At 46.7% G+C, this 19,036-nt stretch overlaps 1 protein-coding gene across 1 annotated transcript; it reads right to left on the reverse strand.

The window, feature by feature from the left end:
• Positions 1-6,351: 6,351 nt before the first annotated feature.
• Positions 6,352-17,336, reverse strand: LOC141988493 (up-regulator of cell proliferation-like). Its single transcript, XM_074954291.1, has 3 exons — positions 17,028-17,336; positions 15,527-15,598; positions 6,352-12,440 (listed from the first exon to the last, which is right to left on the reverse strand). The coding sequence occupies exons 1-3, from the start codon at positions 17,299-17,301 to the stop codon at positions 7,741-7,743; spliced, it is 5,046 nt and encodes a 1,681-aa protein (XP_074810392.1). The 5' UTR covers positions 17,302-17,336; the 3' UTR covers positions 6,352-7,740.
• Positions 17,337-19,036: the final 1,700 nt, after the last annotated feature.

Genomic DNA, 19,036 nt, shown 5'->3' on the forward strand with positions numbered 1-19,036 from the left:
TTCTGTTATATCCCAGGTGAATGCGCTAATCGCAGGGCCACGGAGTCTTGCTCCTTCTCAGCCCCAGTAAATATTTCATAGCCTCATCGAATATCAGGGTTGGAAGGGACCTCAGAAGGTCGTCTAGTCCCAGAGGTGAAAGTAAGCCGGTACGCCCCGGTACGGCATACCGGCAAGAGCCAGTGCACCGTACCGGGGTGGATCGGCTTCTGCAGGTGCAATTTAAAGGACCTGCGGCTCCCAGCAGGCTCCGGGGACCATTTAAAGGGCCTGGGGCGGTAGTGGTGGCTGGAGCCCCGTCCCCGGAGCCCTGCTGCCGGAGACCTGGGCAAGCAATGGCAGGGCTCCGGGGATGATTTAAAGGGCCCAGGGCTCCGGCCGCCGCTACCGCCCAGGGCCCTTTAAACCGCTGCCAGAGCCCCCGGCTGCCGCTGTTACCCCGGGGAGGGGGAAGAAGACACTTGCCGGCTCTGACCTCCCCCAGCCCCGCCCCTTCGGCCCGAGGCCCTGCCCCTTCCAGGGGCCAGAGCCAGCCCCAGCCCAGCCCCATACCGGTAAGTCCCTAGACTGACTTTCACCCCTGTCTAGTCCAATACCCTGCTCAAAGCAGGACCAGCCCCAACTAAATCATCCCAGCCATTTACCTCGTTATACAACATAGAACAGGTTCAACAGGGATGACCAAGAAAACTCCAACCCAGAAGAGCCATGGGGTTAGCCCGGCCCCATAGCATGTAGGAGCACCAGGTTCAAATCTCAGCTGTGCTTGATTTGCAGCAGGAATTCGAACCCTGATCTTCCGCACCTCAACTTGGCAGATCTGGATATATATATTTTTAAATAATTTTGACGGTTAATATTGCTGTTTGTTTTTAAGCATTTTTTCTGATTTTTATCCAGTTACATTTTCATATTTCTGGGGAATCATGGCGGGGTTGGACGGTAGGAGAGGGTCAAACAATAATTATTTAATGACAGTTGAGGTTAAGGTTCAAAAAGTTAAAACTTTATAACTCTTCAAACAAAATTATCAACATCCCATGTCACAATGTACAAAGTAACCAGCCTCAAATCAAGCCCTAATAAGCTTTCATGCAACGTTTGTCTGTAAATTTCAATGACCATCGATGGAAATATATTTTTGTCGGCTTGTGTGCGTATGGCGAAATCGCTGTTTACTGACAGAAGTCTCGTCCTTCCAAGCCTACTCATACCACAGGGGAGTGCCTTAACCCCTTGGACATTCGCACCATGTTCCAACCTGCTGTCCTTTGTCCTACGTGTGCGCAGAGAACTCCTGCGGGGCCACGCCGGTGAGGAAGGTAGGGGAATGCCTAGTTTGAGAATCCCTCTTCAGGGTCGCGGGGGCACAGGAGAGGCCTCCAAACTCTGGGTCAGCATCAGCAGCTGGGCGTTGATTTAGTTGGGGGTTGGTCCTGCTTTGAGCAGGGGGTTGGACTAGGTGACCTCCTGAGGTCCCTTCCAACCCTGATGTTCTAAGATCCTTTTCTGTGATATTCAACATGTGTCTTTGCAACTGGTTTGACAGGATGTCCCTGGTCTCTCTGACAGAGCAGCAGCAGGAACTGAATTCCTGAGTAGAAAACAATTAGAGCAGTGTGTGAAAAGGGGAAGGAGAGGGAGTGTCTGCTCTGTGGTTTGCCCCATAGATGAACTTTGTTCCTTAGGGGCCACTGAACTTTGCTGTATCAGCTACCAAAACGGAAGCTTTTTGCTCCTTCCTGACTGCGTTTGCAGCCGTTTTACAACTGCACCAGGAAATGCCCGTGTGCTGTCCCCAGCTGCTCTGGTCCCCAGCTGAACTGTCCTTTCAGAAGGGCTCTTTGTTTTCATGGCCAGAGTTGATTTCTTCCAATACTTCTTGTCCTGTTTGGCTGCAGCTATGAGTCACCCTGGCCAGGCGTCTTCAGCTGCGTGTTGAACTTCCTCCTGTCAGCGAGTGAAGAGGGGAACGGCAAAGTTAGAAATTCGCTTTTCTTTGTTCTAAATCATGATCTGTTCAAAAATGGAGCCTGCTACTCCAGATTTTAGCCCCTCTTATTGGCTGTGTAAAAGCATCAGGGTACCCGCAGTGGTGACTGACGTCAGGCGGCAGTACCGTACTTAGATGTTCCTCCCCTGCCTCAGTTGTTTATGTCCCAACACTCACCCTCCAACCAAAGTGAATTGGAATGTCTACTAAAGTCTCCTTCCATGTCTAATGTATTTTGTCCTCTGCACCATCCAAACTCATGGCCTTATGGGTAAATTCTTCCCTCCATTTCCCCATGCATATTTCTCCAGCATCTGGGCCAGCTAACTGTCCTGTGTGCTGCATGTTGGATGTTCTCTGTCCTCTCTTCACTCCCTTCTCCCTTTCCTATTCCCATTGACCTCCGTGGGGTCACTCCAGATTTACACTGGAGTTCCTGAGATCAGAATCTGGCCCTGCTCCAATGGCATGGGTGGAGTCACTCTGGATTTACACCTGGGGTCATGGAAAGGAGAACCTGGTTCCTCATCTCCTGTCTGAAGTTAACCTGGCCAGTCTTTTCCTGTATCCTCATATCTTAGCTGTCCTCTCTCACTTATTTCTCCTCTTCTGCTATAGATAGCCTTGCTCACCCTTTCTACCTTTCCTTTTAAGGGTTGTTCCTGGAACTGGATTTGGGAAGGATCCTCTCTGCTGATTTTATTTCCTATTTGAATCAGGGATCCTACCATGGAAACCCTTGTTTGGAGCTAAGATCACTTAAGTGCAAAACCCGCCCATGCAATTCCAGGGATTAAAAAAGGAAATGTCTAGTTAAAGGACACATGGTTAACTTAACTTACCATACCACCCACACGTCACGTTAAGCTAGTGCCGCCTGGGTGCGCTGCCAGAACAAAGTCCCATGAACGATCAACAGATGAAAAGAAGACAACGCGCACATCGCATTCTGCTAGCTCGCATTCTAATGCAAAGTCTGAACTCTGTCTCTGGCAATGTTAACACACATTTATTTTTGACACCTCTGCCCTGGTTAGGTGTAGGATATGTTGTGAGAGTCTGGACTTGATGTTTGGAATTAGAAGCGGCTGGGGGTGCTAGGATTCCCTCTGAGATCTTTTTCTACTCGGGTTATCTAGAACACCTCGTCCTGTTCCGGGAGAATGCTCCGTCCAGTTCTCTGGGGTCCAAAAACTCAGTTCGACTCCAGCTTGTCACTGAGCCTACTTTATTAGGCAGCGGGGGTTAGGTACAGGGTGATAACATAGTTCCAAATCATGTCTCACACTCCACAATTTATTGACGTTTTTGCTAGTTACTACTTCTTGAATCTAGTTGGTTTGGACATCATATTGCTCATGTAAGGACCAGTCACTCTGCAGATGGTGGAAGGACCAACTGCTTGTGTCCTCACCTTGTGAGACCTAAGACAGAAAATATCATATTGCCTCATAAATCCATGGTACGCCCACATCTTGAATATTACGTGCAAGTTTGGTTGCCCCATCTCAAAAAAGATATATTAGACTTGGAAAAGGTTCGGAAAAGGGCAACAAAAATTATTAGGGGCATGGAACGGCTGCTGTCAAGGCTGATTCCCCACTCTGGCACTCTGAGTGCAGAAGGTGAGGGCCCGCAAGGATTCTAAAAATTAATACTGGCCACTCCAGGCTTGTATTAAACTCCCAAGGTTACAGCTTCTCTCTGACCTTGGATGGGTAGATGCTGCCACCACCCAAATGCAAAAAACCCCCTTGAAACCAGAAAGGCGCACCTGGGAATTCCTTCCTGTGGGGTACCCTCAAGCCCTTTCACCCCCCCTCCGGGGAAGAGCTGAGAAAGAAAAACAAAGGAAATCGGCTGTTGCCACTAGCTAATGAAACAACATATCCACAAACCTCTTCGGACACCAAAAATCCAATTCTGTTCTTAACAAAGGTAAATTTTATTAAAAAGAAAATACATCTGGCACTTAGGCTTTTTGCTAGATCTTAAAAAAAAGTTACAAAAATTAAGCATCAAGATCGCTCTCTTGAGGTTCAGCTTAAAGGTTACAAGCAAAACAAAAGCATCTGGAGTTAATACAGAGGAGTCCACAATGAAAACTAAAAGAAATAATCCTAATCACATCTTCCTAGGCATTCCCTGAATTTACTTACATTTCTGGGGCTCAGTTTAGGTAGGATCTGATGGTTTTTCATAGCTGACTTAAAGCTTCTCACAGCATAACTGCTCCCTGTTCCCCTCTTTCCTGGAGACCCACAACACAGAGGCAAAGGGAAGGGTTTTTTTCCCCCATTTTAAAAAGTTCTAGCCCTCCCATTGGCTCTTTTGGTCAGGTGCCCACTATTTTGGTCAGGACTTGTTAACCCTCTTCAGGTAAAGCAAGTAGAGAACAGCTACCAAGAGGAATTTTATAGCTAACTGGCTGGCTGGGTGTCCGTAAAAGGGAGCTACCCCCATCCCCCTTCATTTATCACAGCTGCCATATGAGGAGAGATTAATAAGACTGGGACTTTTCAGTTTGGAAAAGAGACGACTAAGGGGGGGTATGATAGAGGTCTATAAAATCATGACTGGTATGGAGAAAGTAAAGAAGGAAGTGTTATTTACTCCTTTTCATAACACAAGAACTAGGGGCCACCAAATGAAATGAATAGGCAGCAGATTTAAAACAAACCAAAGGAAGTATTTCTTCACACAACGCACAGTCAACCTGTGGAATTCTTTGCCAGAGGATGTTGTGAAGGCCAAAACTATAACCGTATTCTAAAGAGAGCTAGATAAGTTAATGGAGGATAGGTCCATCAATGGCCTCTGTTTGCCCGGAATGGGCGACAGGGGATGGATCACTTGATGTTTACCTGTTCTGTTCATTCCCTCTGGGGCACCTGGCACTGGCCACTGTTGGAAGACAGGATATTGGGCTAGATGGACCTTTGGTCTGACCCAGTGTGGCAGTTCTTATGTATATTTTAAGCATATCTGTTCAGGCTGGTCCCAGTTATCGCAAGTAGCTGGAAAATACCGTCTCCAGCACACAGCCTCTCACACCCTTGTTTACAGTTTAACCTTGTGCTCAAATCAAGCTATCCACAAGTTTACTCAAGCCTACAATGGGATGTGTGGGGACCATCTCGTATCTCTCCTCCACCCACCCACCCCTGGTCCCACTCATCCCAACTTTCTCACACAGTCACCCAATTTGTACGTGCAATTGCTGATGGCTTCCTATTGCACTCTGCTTGCAGAAACCATGTCCAGCTCTCCATGCCAGGAACGTGTACCTCACTTAAAATCTCTCTGGCACTACACTAAGCATTCCTATTGCACTGTGGGCAGGTCTACACTGCCCGCCGGATCAGCGGGAAGCGATCGATCGATCCCCGAGCGCTCTCCTGTCGACTCCAGTACTCCACCGCTGCGAGAGGCGCAAGCGAAGTTGACGGGGCAGCGGTGGCAGTCGACTCAGCGCTGTGAAGACGCTGTGGTAAGTCGACCTAAATACGATAATGTTCTGCCAACGTTCTTAATCCAGCCTGATAGTTATACGGTGTCTTGTTTTCTTTTGGATTCTGTTCTTAAAAGTGGAAATATTGTTCAGTTTCACTGGGCTCCTGCAGTCACACTCCAGTCTGCCATATTCCTGGACAGGATCCCATCCTTGCCTCCAAATTCCGGGCCTTTCGCTCTTTGCACAACGGAAGTCGTATGAAGGAACCACAGAGACACCAGATCTATTTATCTATTTAAATGTCCATGCACTCCGTATTATATCAGAAGATTTCAGATTCATCAGCTTGGAAATGACAACAGGGAGTCCACTGAGAATGTGATAGCAGCTCTACAGTTTATTGAAGTTTATTCAAGTTTATTGAAAGGGAGGCTCCTATACACTACTGTTAGACAACGAACATTGTGAGGGCCAGGGCCCGGGCCCAAGGCTGGAACTCATGGAAGAGGGTGAATGGAAGTTCTGCTTCATCTCTGAGGGACCAAGCATATGTGTCGTGGTTACACTCCAAGAGAAGAAGTGGAAGATGAACAGACCCTTCGTGGAGAACCTTGCTTGAGCTGGACTTTTGTTTAGACTTTGGTTTACTTGGACTTTTGTTATCAAGAAAAAAAAAAGGAGGAATTGAGTGAAGTGGCCTACGTTTTCCAAGATTAAGGTAGGACCATTTCACAATGCACACGAGACAGCATTCCACACATTTTATTAACTATATTTTAATAAAACCTGTGTATTACAATTGCATTTAACTCATGGCCAAAAGCATTGGACAATCAGGTGAGCAGACCTAGTCAGCTTTGACATCTGTACACTCGTGACTATAGAGAGACTGATCTGCTTTCCCAGTGCTGGCTGACTAAAAAGGGAGAGAAACCCAGAGTTTCAACCCTGCTGAGTATAAGAGCTCTGTCAAACTCTGCGTCACAAACACTCTACGTCTGTGAAGTTTAGTTCTGTCCTGGACCAGAACTTCTATCCTTTGGATTTCTTGAGCAGTTCAGCACTGCAAATATTAAGTGCTCTGTACTATCAGAATTTATGTCAAAGTTTAGGAGACGCCTCCAATTTGGATAAGCAAGAGTGTGTTAGCTAGGATTCGGACAATTAAGATTTGATTACATCTAAAACAGGGAGCTTAGAGGTAGTTGATAAATGCATAGATCTGCTGTATAAATGGAGTGTAAAAGTGGCACTTTTTTACAGGACTGGCCTGTTCCTTTGGTGTATTGGAGGCTACGTCTGGATGCCAAGCTAGGAGGGTGATTCCCAGCTCAGACACATACTGGTGCCGGCTCGGCAGGGGTATAAATAATTGTGGAGCCGTGGTAGCATTTTTTTTGCTGATGTAGCTATGCTGGCAAAAAACCCTTCTTTTGCTTGGGGATCTGGTACAAGCTACACTAGCAAGAGGACTTTCTTAGTGGTATAAACCGAGTACACTTGGCCAATACAGCTATGCTGGTGCAGATGTCTCACAAACCTCTCAAGCGTACACAGGGCCTGCAACCCATTAGAGAATGAGTTGCACAGTTGTAACGAAGGCTTTGGCTACGCTACAGAGCCAATGTCGGCACAGTGTAGACGCACCGTATGCTGATGTTTCCATTTTTCTGCTGGTGTAGGAATGCCACCTCCCTGGACAATGTTAGCCACAACCACAGATGTGCTCTTCTGTTGGCATTGCTGCATCTACACTGGGTTTTCCCCCAGCATAGCTATGTCATATGTGGGTGTGTTTTTTTATTTTAATACCCTTGACCAACACAGTTACGCCAGTATAAGTTTTAAGGGTAGACCAGGCCTAACTTGTTCTGCAGAATCTTTCCCTGGTGATGAGATGTGAGAAGGGAACAACTCATAGAGCCCAGGCTGAGGTTTTTCAGGATTGTTAGTTAGACAAAAACAGCTTTTTATTGGCCACTGGAGCACGTTTGATGCTTATCGGGAGACGGTGAACCTTGGGGATGCACAATGCTGTCACGCCACACCTTGAAAGATGATGTTGCACTCCTATTTTGATGTATCACATAGTTTCGTGATGCAAAATAAAACCAGTTTTCTTGCTTTCAGTCTCCATTTGAAAGCTGCAAATTGTACCGGAGTTTTCCATATTTCCCACAGATTACAAACACACACACTTTTAAAGAATATTAAACAAGTAACAGAAGTTACCAATTGTTGTTCAGCCAAATCGAATGCACTGCCATTTACATGGATTTTCTCAGCGTGTTGGTTATTTCATTTTGAATGCTTCCTCCAGGCTCTCCAGAGCCTGCTCTTTGGTTATTTTTTCCCAGTCCCCTGGGAGATCAGCTGGTTCAGCATAATACCTTTCAGCAAATTCTTGATTGAACTCCTTAAAAACAAACTTCCAGTAATCAGAGGCGTTGATGCTGGGGTCCGGCTGGATGCGCCAGTTGGGAAAAATAGTGCGATAATCTTTAAAAGGATGATCCTTCCATTGTGTCTCCGGGCATTGGAATATGCAATTGGAAACCACAGCAGAGGAGCATAATTCATAAACTAGTATGTTTGTTTCAACACACTGGTACGTCCCTAATCCTTGAGGCCGATGTACCAATGCAAAATGCTCCTTATGATCAGTACCTACTGCCTCACATGGGACTTTACAGAATGGACACTGCTTCCCACAGCCAAACACTCGCTTGAAGATTTCATCCTGGGGCTTCACTGACAGAAGGGAGAGTTTAGACTCTGTTTCCAAATTTTTAAATTCAGCTAAGATTTGTTGCTCCAGTTGAGAAAGGGAAGTCTGAATAAAAGCAGTGAATTTCCCAGTGTTAACTGTGTTTATAAACCGTATCCCCACTAAGCTGTCTTTGGAAATGACCAGATCTTTCTGCAGCACTTTGCAAAAGTTGTCTATAAAGGCCAAGACTGTGTTAGACTTATCTTCGGAGTTTTCCAGAGCGCCCCTGACTCTCTCTATTACAGTGGATAGAGTCTCTCTCTCCAAATCTTCCAGGCCTTCGTTCTCACTGTAGTGATCAACCAGGTGTCTCTGTATCCCGGTTTTCACAAAATCTTCATAGTTTTCAATATATCTCACATAGTTGTAAAAATCATTTTCCTCCAACAATTTTTTCTGTGTGGTAAATTGGAAAAAGCCTCGACTGGCGTAATCAATGGACTGTCCACTTCTGAGAATGTCATCTGATATTGCTATTCCTAGCCTCTTATTCATATAGTCCACCAGGGCAGGCTTCAGACACTGGTCACAGAAATCCCTGGCTCTCTTGTGACTTACCTCTTTGTCTAGGTAAAGATCTTTCAGGATGGAGAAATACTGAAGTTTAAGTTTCTTCTGACTTTTCTGAGGGTCCGTTTCTTTCATAAAATTATCATGGATTTCTTGAAACACACGAGCAGCTTCTCCCAAAATGTGAAGCTTCAGGTCAACTTCAAAGCAGCCACTAGTGTGAAGTTTTGAAACATCCTCCTGTTGGAGTCTCTCATTGATCATACACAGCAATTCTCTGCAATAGATTTCATCATAGTCTGCTTTGGAATTTGCTTTCTCATCAATGTAAGCAGAGCACTGGTGCATTAAGGATATAGCAAGTTCCTCTGCTTTATGCCAGTTTTCCTTTGTGAACAGTTCCTTCAAAGTTTCAGACCATGCTAAATCTAAGTGTTCTTTTTTCATTGTGAAAGAACTCATTGAATAATGTAGCAAGCTCCCAGCTTCTTGATGCATCAGTGTCCCTCGAATCTCCAGGTCCTCTTCCAGCAGGCTTTGCATTTCTTGAAAAATGGTTCGCTTCATTGAAGAAAATAACATTGACTCAGACAACACCCCTCTCCACATTGCCTGGAATTCCCGCTCCAGTTCCTCATTGTTCAGTTTACGCTCGCGACTCCTGCAGTCTTCCAGAAGCTTGTCAACCTCTTGTTCAATTATTTTCCTGAACTCAGCCTCGCTATTGTAATACCTACCATGGCGCTTTCTATTGTTCTTTGCTCTCTCCAGCTGTTGGTGTGAATAACGGTGAAACATAGATGTCGTGCTTTTTGTGCTCCTGACAAAATCTTCTTTGATCTCTAACATATGTGTGGCTGTTGCTCCACCTTTTATATATTTTTCCAAACACTCAAAAATCTTGTCTTCTTCATGCTGCAGTTTCTGCTGGGTTTCCCGACTTAACTGGGTGAAGATCTCGCTCTCCAGTTCCTCTGGTGCCTGATTCTGGATGAAAGTTTCTTGTTCGGACAGCCAGAGATGCATCTTCTTTTGGAATTCCCATGCCAGTTCAGAAAACTTGGTAGACAGCTGGTTGTAGGCCTCCGTGGCAAGAGGGTTTCTGAAGCTGAAGCAGAAGTTGTCATGCTTCAGTGCGTTCCACAGGCTCTTCACCCATTCAATAAACTGGGGAACGTTTCTGGGAGGAATCTCAACTGAATGGATCCTTATCAATTGAAACAGGTGTTTCTTCAGCTTCCCCACGCTCTCACTGTATTCCAAGTTCACTGGCGCCATGGGAGGGATTCCGTGCCACAGGCTGGGGAGGTACCAATCTTGTATTTCTGGATCATAGTCCATAATATCTGAGAATGTCACTTCTTTGTGTAGTTTTTCCATCTTTGCTGCAGCTTTGGTCATTTCATCTAGCTGCTCCAGGAGGTGCTTCCTGTCCCTCATGTTTTGTCCATGCGCAGACATATCACTGACGTTGTGATGCACAAATAAACACTGGGGTTTTTGCCTGATTTCCTTTATTCTGAGAAAGGCATGGACCATAATTTGCAGAACATCCTTCATTTCGATGACTTTCTCCATGGCCATGTTAACAATTGTTATGTCGCTCAGTCCAATCACCAGTGTGGCCAGCTCACTGTCATGTTGATAACTATCCTCCAGCTTGGCTGGTTCAGGGGCTTTCAGGCCTTCTGTGTCTATCACCAGGATGAAATCACAGCCCAGGTCCTCCCGAAAGTTCTCTGCCACTTTAATGAGCGACATGAAGGCTCCTCGCGTACATCGGCCACTGCTCACTGCAAACTGCAGGCCGAACATGGTGTTGAGGAGGGTGGATTTCCCAGTACTCTGCACTCCCAGCACTGTTAGAACCAGCATTCTGGACCTTCCCCCCAGCTTGACATGGAGCTGGGTCAGAACATCTGTCACCCACTGCAGTGGGATGTTGGAGGCATCTCCATCGATCAGCTCCATGGGAAACCCTTCCAGCATCAGGTCAGCTGCTATGCCTGGGAGACAGGTGAATTGCTTTTCGCTTTCTGCCATTTTGCCTTCCTTCACCATTGCGTGTTCAGCCTCATACAACTGCCCCAGCTCACGCATGAAATGCTCCACCCCTAGGGAACCGGCAGAGATGAATTCACCCAGTTCTTCTAGCTTTTGTGGGTCACCTGCCAAAGCATTATACTGAGCTTGTAGTCTGGAATGTTCATCCTTAGCAATGTGATCCAGCGTATATTTCAGCCATATGAGGAAGTGATGTTTTTCGACTGCAGTTAGTTGCTCTAGTCCATTGATAAATTTAATCAGCCCATCGTTAAGCTCACAATTATTTTGCTGGGCATGAAGCTCTGACAGTTTTTCTTTCAGCTGCACTTTATAGTCTTCAGGAGGGACAGTCCCTTGTTCTTTCATTCTGCACAGCTCTTTTTCAACTTTAGTCAAGGTATTCCACAGATCTCCTTGGAGTTTCAGCATTTCTGTCTTGCAGTTGGCCACATCTCTCATGTTCATGGTAATTTCTCTAGCCCACTCGCTTCCGCTCTGACATTCCTCACAGTCCTCATCTACCAGGACACCTAATTCACGTGCTGCTGTAGCCACGGCTTCCATGTTTACTCTCTTGTTAGAGGAGTTCATTATGCTTCGTATCGTGTGCTGGAGATTTTCTACAAATTCTGTCTCATTTGTGGTGTTGCTTTTCTCCAGCACGTTTAATTTGTTCAGTTTCAGCACTGGGGCTAATTTACTAAGGAAACCCAGAGTTTGACTACATTTCTCAGCCTGGGCACTGAGGATGAAGTAGTATTTGGTGGCTGAGCCCTGCAGAGATGATAACAGTGCATATTGTCTCTCACTGATGCTCTCAGTAACTATGAACACTGCTGAGGAGACCTCTGTTAAAAAGCTGAACTGCAGCCAGTGCGACTCAATGTCTCCGCGCAGATTTGTAACCGCGACAGGTTCTGGGAAAAGATCTGAGCTCTCCTTCCCCGAAGGGAAATACCAGGAAATCTCCACCAGCCCATCTGCAACTTCCCGAGGGACATTCCCAGACTCCATGTCATGATGGATGAAGAAATCATGGTGCTGCTGGGAGGGGCTGAGAACCTTATTGAGGAGTTTGGACTTGGAGAAGCTGCAGCTCCCCATCCGCACAAAGGAAACGGTTGGCATTTTGGTGAGCACCAGGCTCTCCTCTCTGAACCCTCTGCTCTCTGCCAGTGAGTGCGGCCTCCACTTCCTCACAATGTCTCTCATGGCCCACAGCAGTAGGGTGCACTTGGGGGTGTCGAGGGTGGGTAGCAGCAGAGGGAGGGCAAACTGGCACATGGACATTTTGGACAGGATCTCCTGCTGTAGGAAACTGTCTGAGCAAAGCAGAACGGCACAGAGAACATCGAGGGGGTTCAGAGAAGCTCTAGCATCCATGTTGCTATGATGAAGAACATTGCCACCATCGCCTTGTCCCCCGTTCTCCGCACTGCTGGCTTGGTCACCAGGTGCTCCCTGCCCAAGGCTCGTGTTTCTGGCTGTCCCATTCAAAGCCATGACCTTCCTCATAAAATGCCACGGTAAATCCCCTAATGCCCGAGGAATCCAGTTCTGTAGATTTTCTTGGTTTATTTCTTGGAGATCCCTCAACCCCAGCTTCATGCTTCTGTGCTGCTCCATCTTCAGTGTGACCAGGAGGTTCTGGAGTGCTCTCTTTCTCTCTGCAGAAAGAGGTGAAAGCATGAGCAGGTTTCAGAACTGATATTTAAAATATAGAATTTTTTTGGCAAGTCTCTTTTGACACTGAACATTGGTGCACGCTAGGGATGGTGAAAGCTGTGGTCTTCACTTTCAAGCACGAGCGAAAGAGAGGGAGAAACCACGTAAAAGATTTTGGAGCATGAATGGATGAAGAAATGATCAATGAAGCTAAACTTTTCAGTTCTATTCCATTACCTCTTCTATTCCTTGCAACCTGTTCTGTTCTCTTGGTGCAAATTTAAAGAAACCAACCTACCAACCAACCAACCCAACCCACCAAAGCAAACAACCCCAACCAACCAAAATAAACTCTTTCCCTAGAATCTTCAAAAATATTTAGGCCCCTAATTTCTGTTGATTTTATGCTTCTCTCTCACTGAACATTTGCAATGAGTCATCCCCCATGCTCTTTTCTCCCTCATAAAAGGACAATCACAGCAGCAAATCCTTTCAGACAGCTCTTTGCAACTTAAGCTGTGAACCCAAAGCACACAAAACTTGTGCCTAATTCTGCATCATTTAATGCGGGTGTTTCTATTTGGATCCAATTGGTTCCAAGCTGGTGGAGAACCTAGGATTACAAACAAGGGTGTTTGCTTGCTAAGGTAGTACATCTTTAACAGTTATAAGGATTTTCAAAACCACCTAGGGGATCTAGGCGCACATGTTATCTGGTGCAAGGATCTCACAGCTATGAGATATAATAACAGAAAAAAACAATTTGGACAAAAACCTTCCCTGCAGCAAGTGAGGCTTGGAGCAGGGTAGGTTACTTATGGGCTGCGGAGGTAGGAATCCTTTCCCACTAGATGTGATGTTATCTAATTAGAGTATGATCATGCAAACCACTGTTGCTCCCACTGTTATATAGTTGTAACAAATCTTATATAAAAAGTGCAACACATGACCAGAAAGGGTTAAGCATCCTGCAGGTTAATTGACCCAGAGTCAGCCTGTAGAGACATGTTAGAAATAGTAATTAAGGCCGTTCTATGGTAGATAGGCTAGAACTTTGAAATGCAAACCTATATTGTTAGAAATTAGAGGTAACGCTAATTGTATGTGTGTACTCATCTTGTTAAATGTTAGCCATGTAAACAGTGTGACAAAGCTCTGTCCTTGCCTCCGTGGGTCCCACGTTTCCTGGCGGATTTCGCTAGCCTCAGAGGCTCACTGTGACCCTCCATGTAACCCTTCTCTCTCTAGAGACAAGGGTCACAGTCTCAGGGCCTCCTTCCATATGGTGTGTACTACTCAGTCTCTCCAACAGCGCAACATCCTCCCACAGCTCCTGACATGCGCACCCACCTGACTGACTGGGAGGCTTTTAACTAGTCTCAGCCAGCCCCTGATTGGCTTCAGGTGTCCCAATCAACCTAGCCTTCTCCCTGCCTTCTGGAAAGTTCTTAATTGGCCCCAGGTGTCTTAATTGACCTGGAGCAGCTGCCATTTCACTTATCCTGGTACCAGGGATTTGTTTAGCCTGGAGCTAATATATCTATCTCCCATTACTTTTCTATAGCCATCTGGCCTTGCCCCGTCACAACAGACAGTTCCTGTCTGCCACTATAGCTACTGATTCAAAGATCAAAAGGGAATATTAACATTTAGATGAATCTTGAGTGCAATAATGTCATTGTCTAGATGCCTCTTTAAAGTTTGTGATAAGCTGCTTAATAGATAAATTATCTTATGTTGATCCATGTAGTTAATTACTGGTGAAGTTTAGGAAACAGAAGGTTACTTCAAAAGCCTATTGTTCATCCAGGACTGTGGTCAAGTGGCTGCTAGAACACTATATAAAAGACCCTTGGGTCCTGATCCTATCATCTCAGATCTGCTTAAGCTTCTTCAGGGGAAGTTTGAGTCGCAAGATTGAGATCACAGTCCTAAGCTGGAACACCCTGAATATGATATTGGACATTGGACTATAACCTATGAACTAAATTCTAAAAACTCTTTGCAACTACAAAGCTCACCATCTCTGCTATGAATCTGAATTTCAAGATTGCACTCATGTCTGTACATATATTGATCTTTTAACCTATACACTCTTTTCTTTTTAAATAAATTTTAGATTAGTTAATAAGAATTGGCTGTAAGCGTGTATTTGGGTAAGATCTGAAATATTCATTAACCTAGTGGGTAATGTGTATGATCCTCTGGGACTGGAAGAACTTTTTTTATATGATGAATAAGATTATCAGTAATCATATTTAACTTGGGTGTCTGGGTGGAGGCCTGAGGCTGGGTTACTTTAAGGGGACTGTGTTGTTGGGTTCTGGGTAACCAGTGAGGTATTATAGAAGCTGTTTTATGCTGGCTTGGTGAATCTAAGCATTGGAATATCCACCAGCTTTGGCGATTGTCTGCCCCGTTCTTTGCAGCTCACGCTAATTGAGTGACCTCAGCTGGCTCCCCTGGGACTCCGGTCACACTGGGTCGAAGAGAAGAATCACTTCCCAGCTGTTCTTGCAGCCCTGAGGTTGAAGTAATATGGGCCCCTCCTGCATTTTCATTCTGCAGAGAGAAAGTCCAGTGCAAGGGGGGACTCTCAGGCTCTGCCTCTGCTCTCCACACAACCCTCCACCTCCTTTCAGTGTCCAGGTGGATTTTTCTAATGTCCAGGGTTTTTGCAGAGCAGATATTGCTGCTCTGAAAGATCCCCAATTGGTCTATTTCCCAACTGATCCGTCCCTTCCTTGCATCCACTGTTGATTGGTCCATTCCCCTGCAAGCCACAGCTTCCGGATCCTGCCCACCCAGGCCCTGGTTCCCAGCCCTGGGGAGGGGGATCCTGCAGGGGGCACTAACTGATGGCTGTCGCTGCATCCTGGGTTTGTGCCAGCTGCTCTGCTACTGTGACAGGGCGTGACACTGCCCCCCCCACCTCCAGTAAGTACCCCCCACCACAGGTGCCCCCTCCAGCACCCCCAACTGTGCCCCCAGCTCTCTCCCTCCCCCCCCAGTTTTCCCCTGCTCTCCCCCTCCCCACTCTGGCAGTGTCCTCTTTTTGAGAACCTGGAACGTTCATAAAAGAAAATACCTTTAAGAAGTTCTTCCCCCACCATCTCTGGGTCTTGGTGAGTCTCTGATTCCTGGTCTGGATTTGAACCACCTAGAAAGACATTGTGGGTACTTAAAGATCCTCCTGATTAATTTCTCAAATGCATCTTTTTTCCTAGCCACACAAATAAACCAACTCCAGGAGTGGGAGTCAGTCTCTAATTTCTGCAAAATAATCTGACAGGTGCAGTGAATTTCTCTTGAATTCTTGGTTCTTAAAGTACATCCTGCATAGTGCAAATCCGGATGTTTTGCAGCATTGACAAAGGACATTCCACATTAATATGTGTGTATTTATGTGGGTGAGACACCTCTGATTTTTCACTCTGCTTTCAAATCCTATTTTAGATCTTATTGTGACTGAGTAGGGAGTATTAACCTGGTAATGCTGCATGGGAGTTTTACTAGTTTGTCTTCCGCTAACACGGGGCGTGCCTCCGTTTCCCTGGGGTACTGCACCGATACTGGAGGGGGATGGGAAACAAGGGGGTGACTTCACTGAGGGATGATACTTGACAGCCAGCATGTAAAGGATGGCGGCTGCCCTTCGTAACCTGAGCCCAGGAGGGGGCTGGGGCCAGGTGACACCTTCTGCCTGAGAAATTGGACAAAGGCTGGAGGAGGGGCCGGGGTGTGTGGCTGGGCGAGGCAGCAGGACGGGGTTTCAGTTTGGAGCTGGCTGGGGAGATGGAGGGAGGCCCAGAACCCAGGACCTGACTGAGGGGTCCTGTTTTCTGTACCTACAAGCTCTGTTTTGGACTGTATTCTTGTTGTCTAATACAGTGCTTCTCAAGCTATCTGATGTGGGAGACCGGCAATTTTATTTTCCAACATGCGCGCAGACTGGCAGCCGATGGCTCGCGGACCGGCACTGGTCCGCGGACCGCCACTTTGAGTAGCACTGCTCTAATAAACCTTCTGTTTTACTGGCTGGCTGAGAGTCACGGTGAATTGCAGGAAGTGGGGGGTGCAGGGCCCTGACTTCCCCCATACTCTGAGACACTTATTCGTTCCGCACTTTCGTAGTTTAGCCCGAGCAACATAGTCTCACCTTTCTTTGTTTACGCAGACTCTCAGCTTCGCTGGGTCAGTGTAGCCACATCAATGTATTTTTTGCTTTGTACCAAACGTGGCAAGAACAAAAGCTCACTAAGCAGAGGAGACGTATCTCTTGATGTAAACAAACAGGCGAAAAATCCAAATGTTTTTTTGCTTTTGGTTAAAAAGCAGGAGAAGGAAAAGAGTAAAACCTGGAGCTGAAGAGGGAGTAAAGATTACCCGAAACGTATACAAATACACCTAAAATCGAAGTACTTTCTGGAACCTTCTTGCATGCCTAAAGTATATGAAGAATTAAATCTATATTTTATCTAGGGTCATGCATGCACACACACGCAGGACAAAGCAAATGCTACGCAGGGAAGTTACAGAGGAGTGACAGTCAGAGAAGGGGTTTTATCCCTCCAGGTCTTGTTTCTTACCAGATCCCGTTGTTTTTGTCAATCTCTCTGCCAGGTCTTCCTGGTTTATAGCCCTCAGCACCTTCCTAGTCACCTCCACACCATTCTCATCCTCGGAGCAACTGAGCAGCTCCTCCATTAGGGCTCTGGGGTCTGCCACCCGCAGTGTGCTCCAGGGCATGTTTCCAAAGCCTTCTTGCAACTGAATTTCACTCAGTTTGGATTTAAATGTCTCAAACTCTTCTCCCAGTTCTTCCACGGTTCCCAGCAGATGATCTCTCACCGTCTCCTCCATGCTGCTTCCTCAGAAGACGGACCACAGCCTCAGAAACTGCTTCTAGGCATGCAAACAGGAAGCTCAACAATGATTTATTCTCAGAGACCAGCCAAAAACGAAACTAAAAACTCTCCAGTGCACACTGCGTGGAACAGCCCCCCTCTCCCCTCCTTCAGAGCCGCTCCACCCAATGTGCATTGGACCAGGGCTGTGCATTTCGCTTTACACCCCAAATTCAGAGCCCCAAACGCTGAGCTGACACTTCTGATATTAAGGAGCTACTTGTTGGTAGAGAAGTGACAGGTTATTAAGCCTCATTTCACCAAATTCATTCAGCGTCTGGGCTAGACTCGTGCCCGCCAGATGGAGTCTTTCCGGTCGGCGGCTTCAGAGAATGACTCCTGTCTAAATGAATACCAGGAATAATGGAGCAGAAGTCACGCCTTGTGGAACCACAGACTGTTGCTTCGGTGTAGGGTGACCAGACAGGAAGTGTGAAAAATCAGGACAGGGGGTGGGGGTTAGTAGGCTTCTATATAAGAAAAAGCCTCAAAGACCGGGACTGTACCTATAAAATCGGGACATCTGGTCACCCTACTTAGGCCCAGTCTACACTTAAAACATAGGTCGACTTCACTCTGTTGCTCAGAGGTGTGAAAAATCACCTCCCTCTGCCTCTATGCCGACCTAACAGCGAGAGGGGATGCATCTAGGTCAGCAGTGCTCAAACTGTGGGTCAGAACCCGAAAGTGGGTCGCGACCCTATTTTAATGGGGCCACCAGGGCTGACATTAGACTTCCCCACCACTTGGGGCCGAAGCCTGAGGGCTTCAGCCCTGGGTGGTGGGGCTCAGGTTACAGGCCCCATCAGGGTCTGAAGCCCTTGGGCTTCATCTTTGCCCCATGTCCTGCACAGGGCGGTGGGGGCTTGGGCAGGCTCAGGCTTCAATCCTCCCTCCTGGGGTCATAGAGTAATTTTTAGTGTCAGAAGGGGGTCACAGTGCAATGGAGTTGGAGAACCACTGATCTCGGTGAATGGAAGAATGCTTCTGTTGCCATAGCTACTGTTCAGGAGGTGGTGTTGCTATGCCAACAGGAACACCCCTTCCAGCACTGCAGGCTGCATCTACCCCGTGGGATTATGTTGGCATAGCTACAGCGACGTAGACATGCCGGAATAAACCACCATAGTGTAGACATACCCTGAGACCTGGTCTATGCTTAAAAGTTAGGTTGACAAAGCTAAGGCGCGAATTCGTACCCTTGAGCGCTGTAGCTATGCCAACCTGACTCCTGGTGTAGTGGCAGCCAGGTCGATGGAGGAACTCTTCTGTTGACCTCACTGGGGGCAGGTGGATTATCTACAGTGATGGAAAGACCCCTTTCATTGCTGTAGGAAGTATCTACACTATGGCACTATAGCGGCACAGCTGCACCACCATACCCATGCTGCCACAGTACCTGAAGTGTAGACGTGGCCTTAGTCAACGTTACTACCCAGATCCTGGCTTCCACGCTCATTCTCTCACTCTCACACACAGATCGAGAGAATCAAGAAACTACCAGTTTCTAGATCACTTGGTAAACTGGGTGCGAGCAAACAATATACATTTTAATACAGCTAAATATAAATGTATACATCTAGGCACAAAGAATGCAGGCCATCATTACAGAACTTGGGCCTCTATCCTGGGAAGCGGTGACTCTAGGAAAGATTTGGGGGGTCACGGTAGAGAACCAGTTGAACATGAGC

The sequence above is a fragment of the Natator depressus genome, chromosome 6 (assembly GCF_965152275.1).
Source record: "Natator depressus isolate rNatDep1 chromosome 6, rNatDep2.hap1, whole genome shotgun sequence".
Lineage (NCBI taxonomy): Eukaryota > Metazoa > Chordata > Testudines > Cheloniidae > Natator > Natator depressus.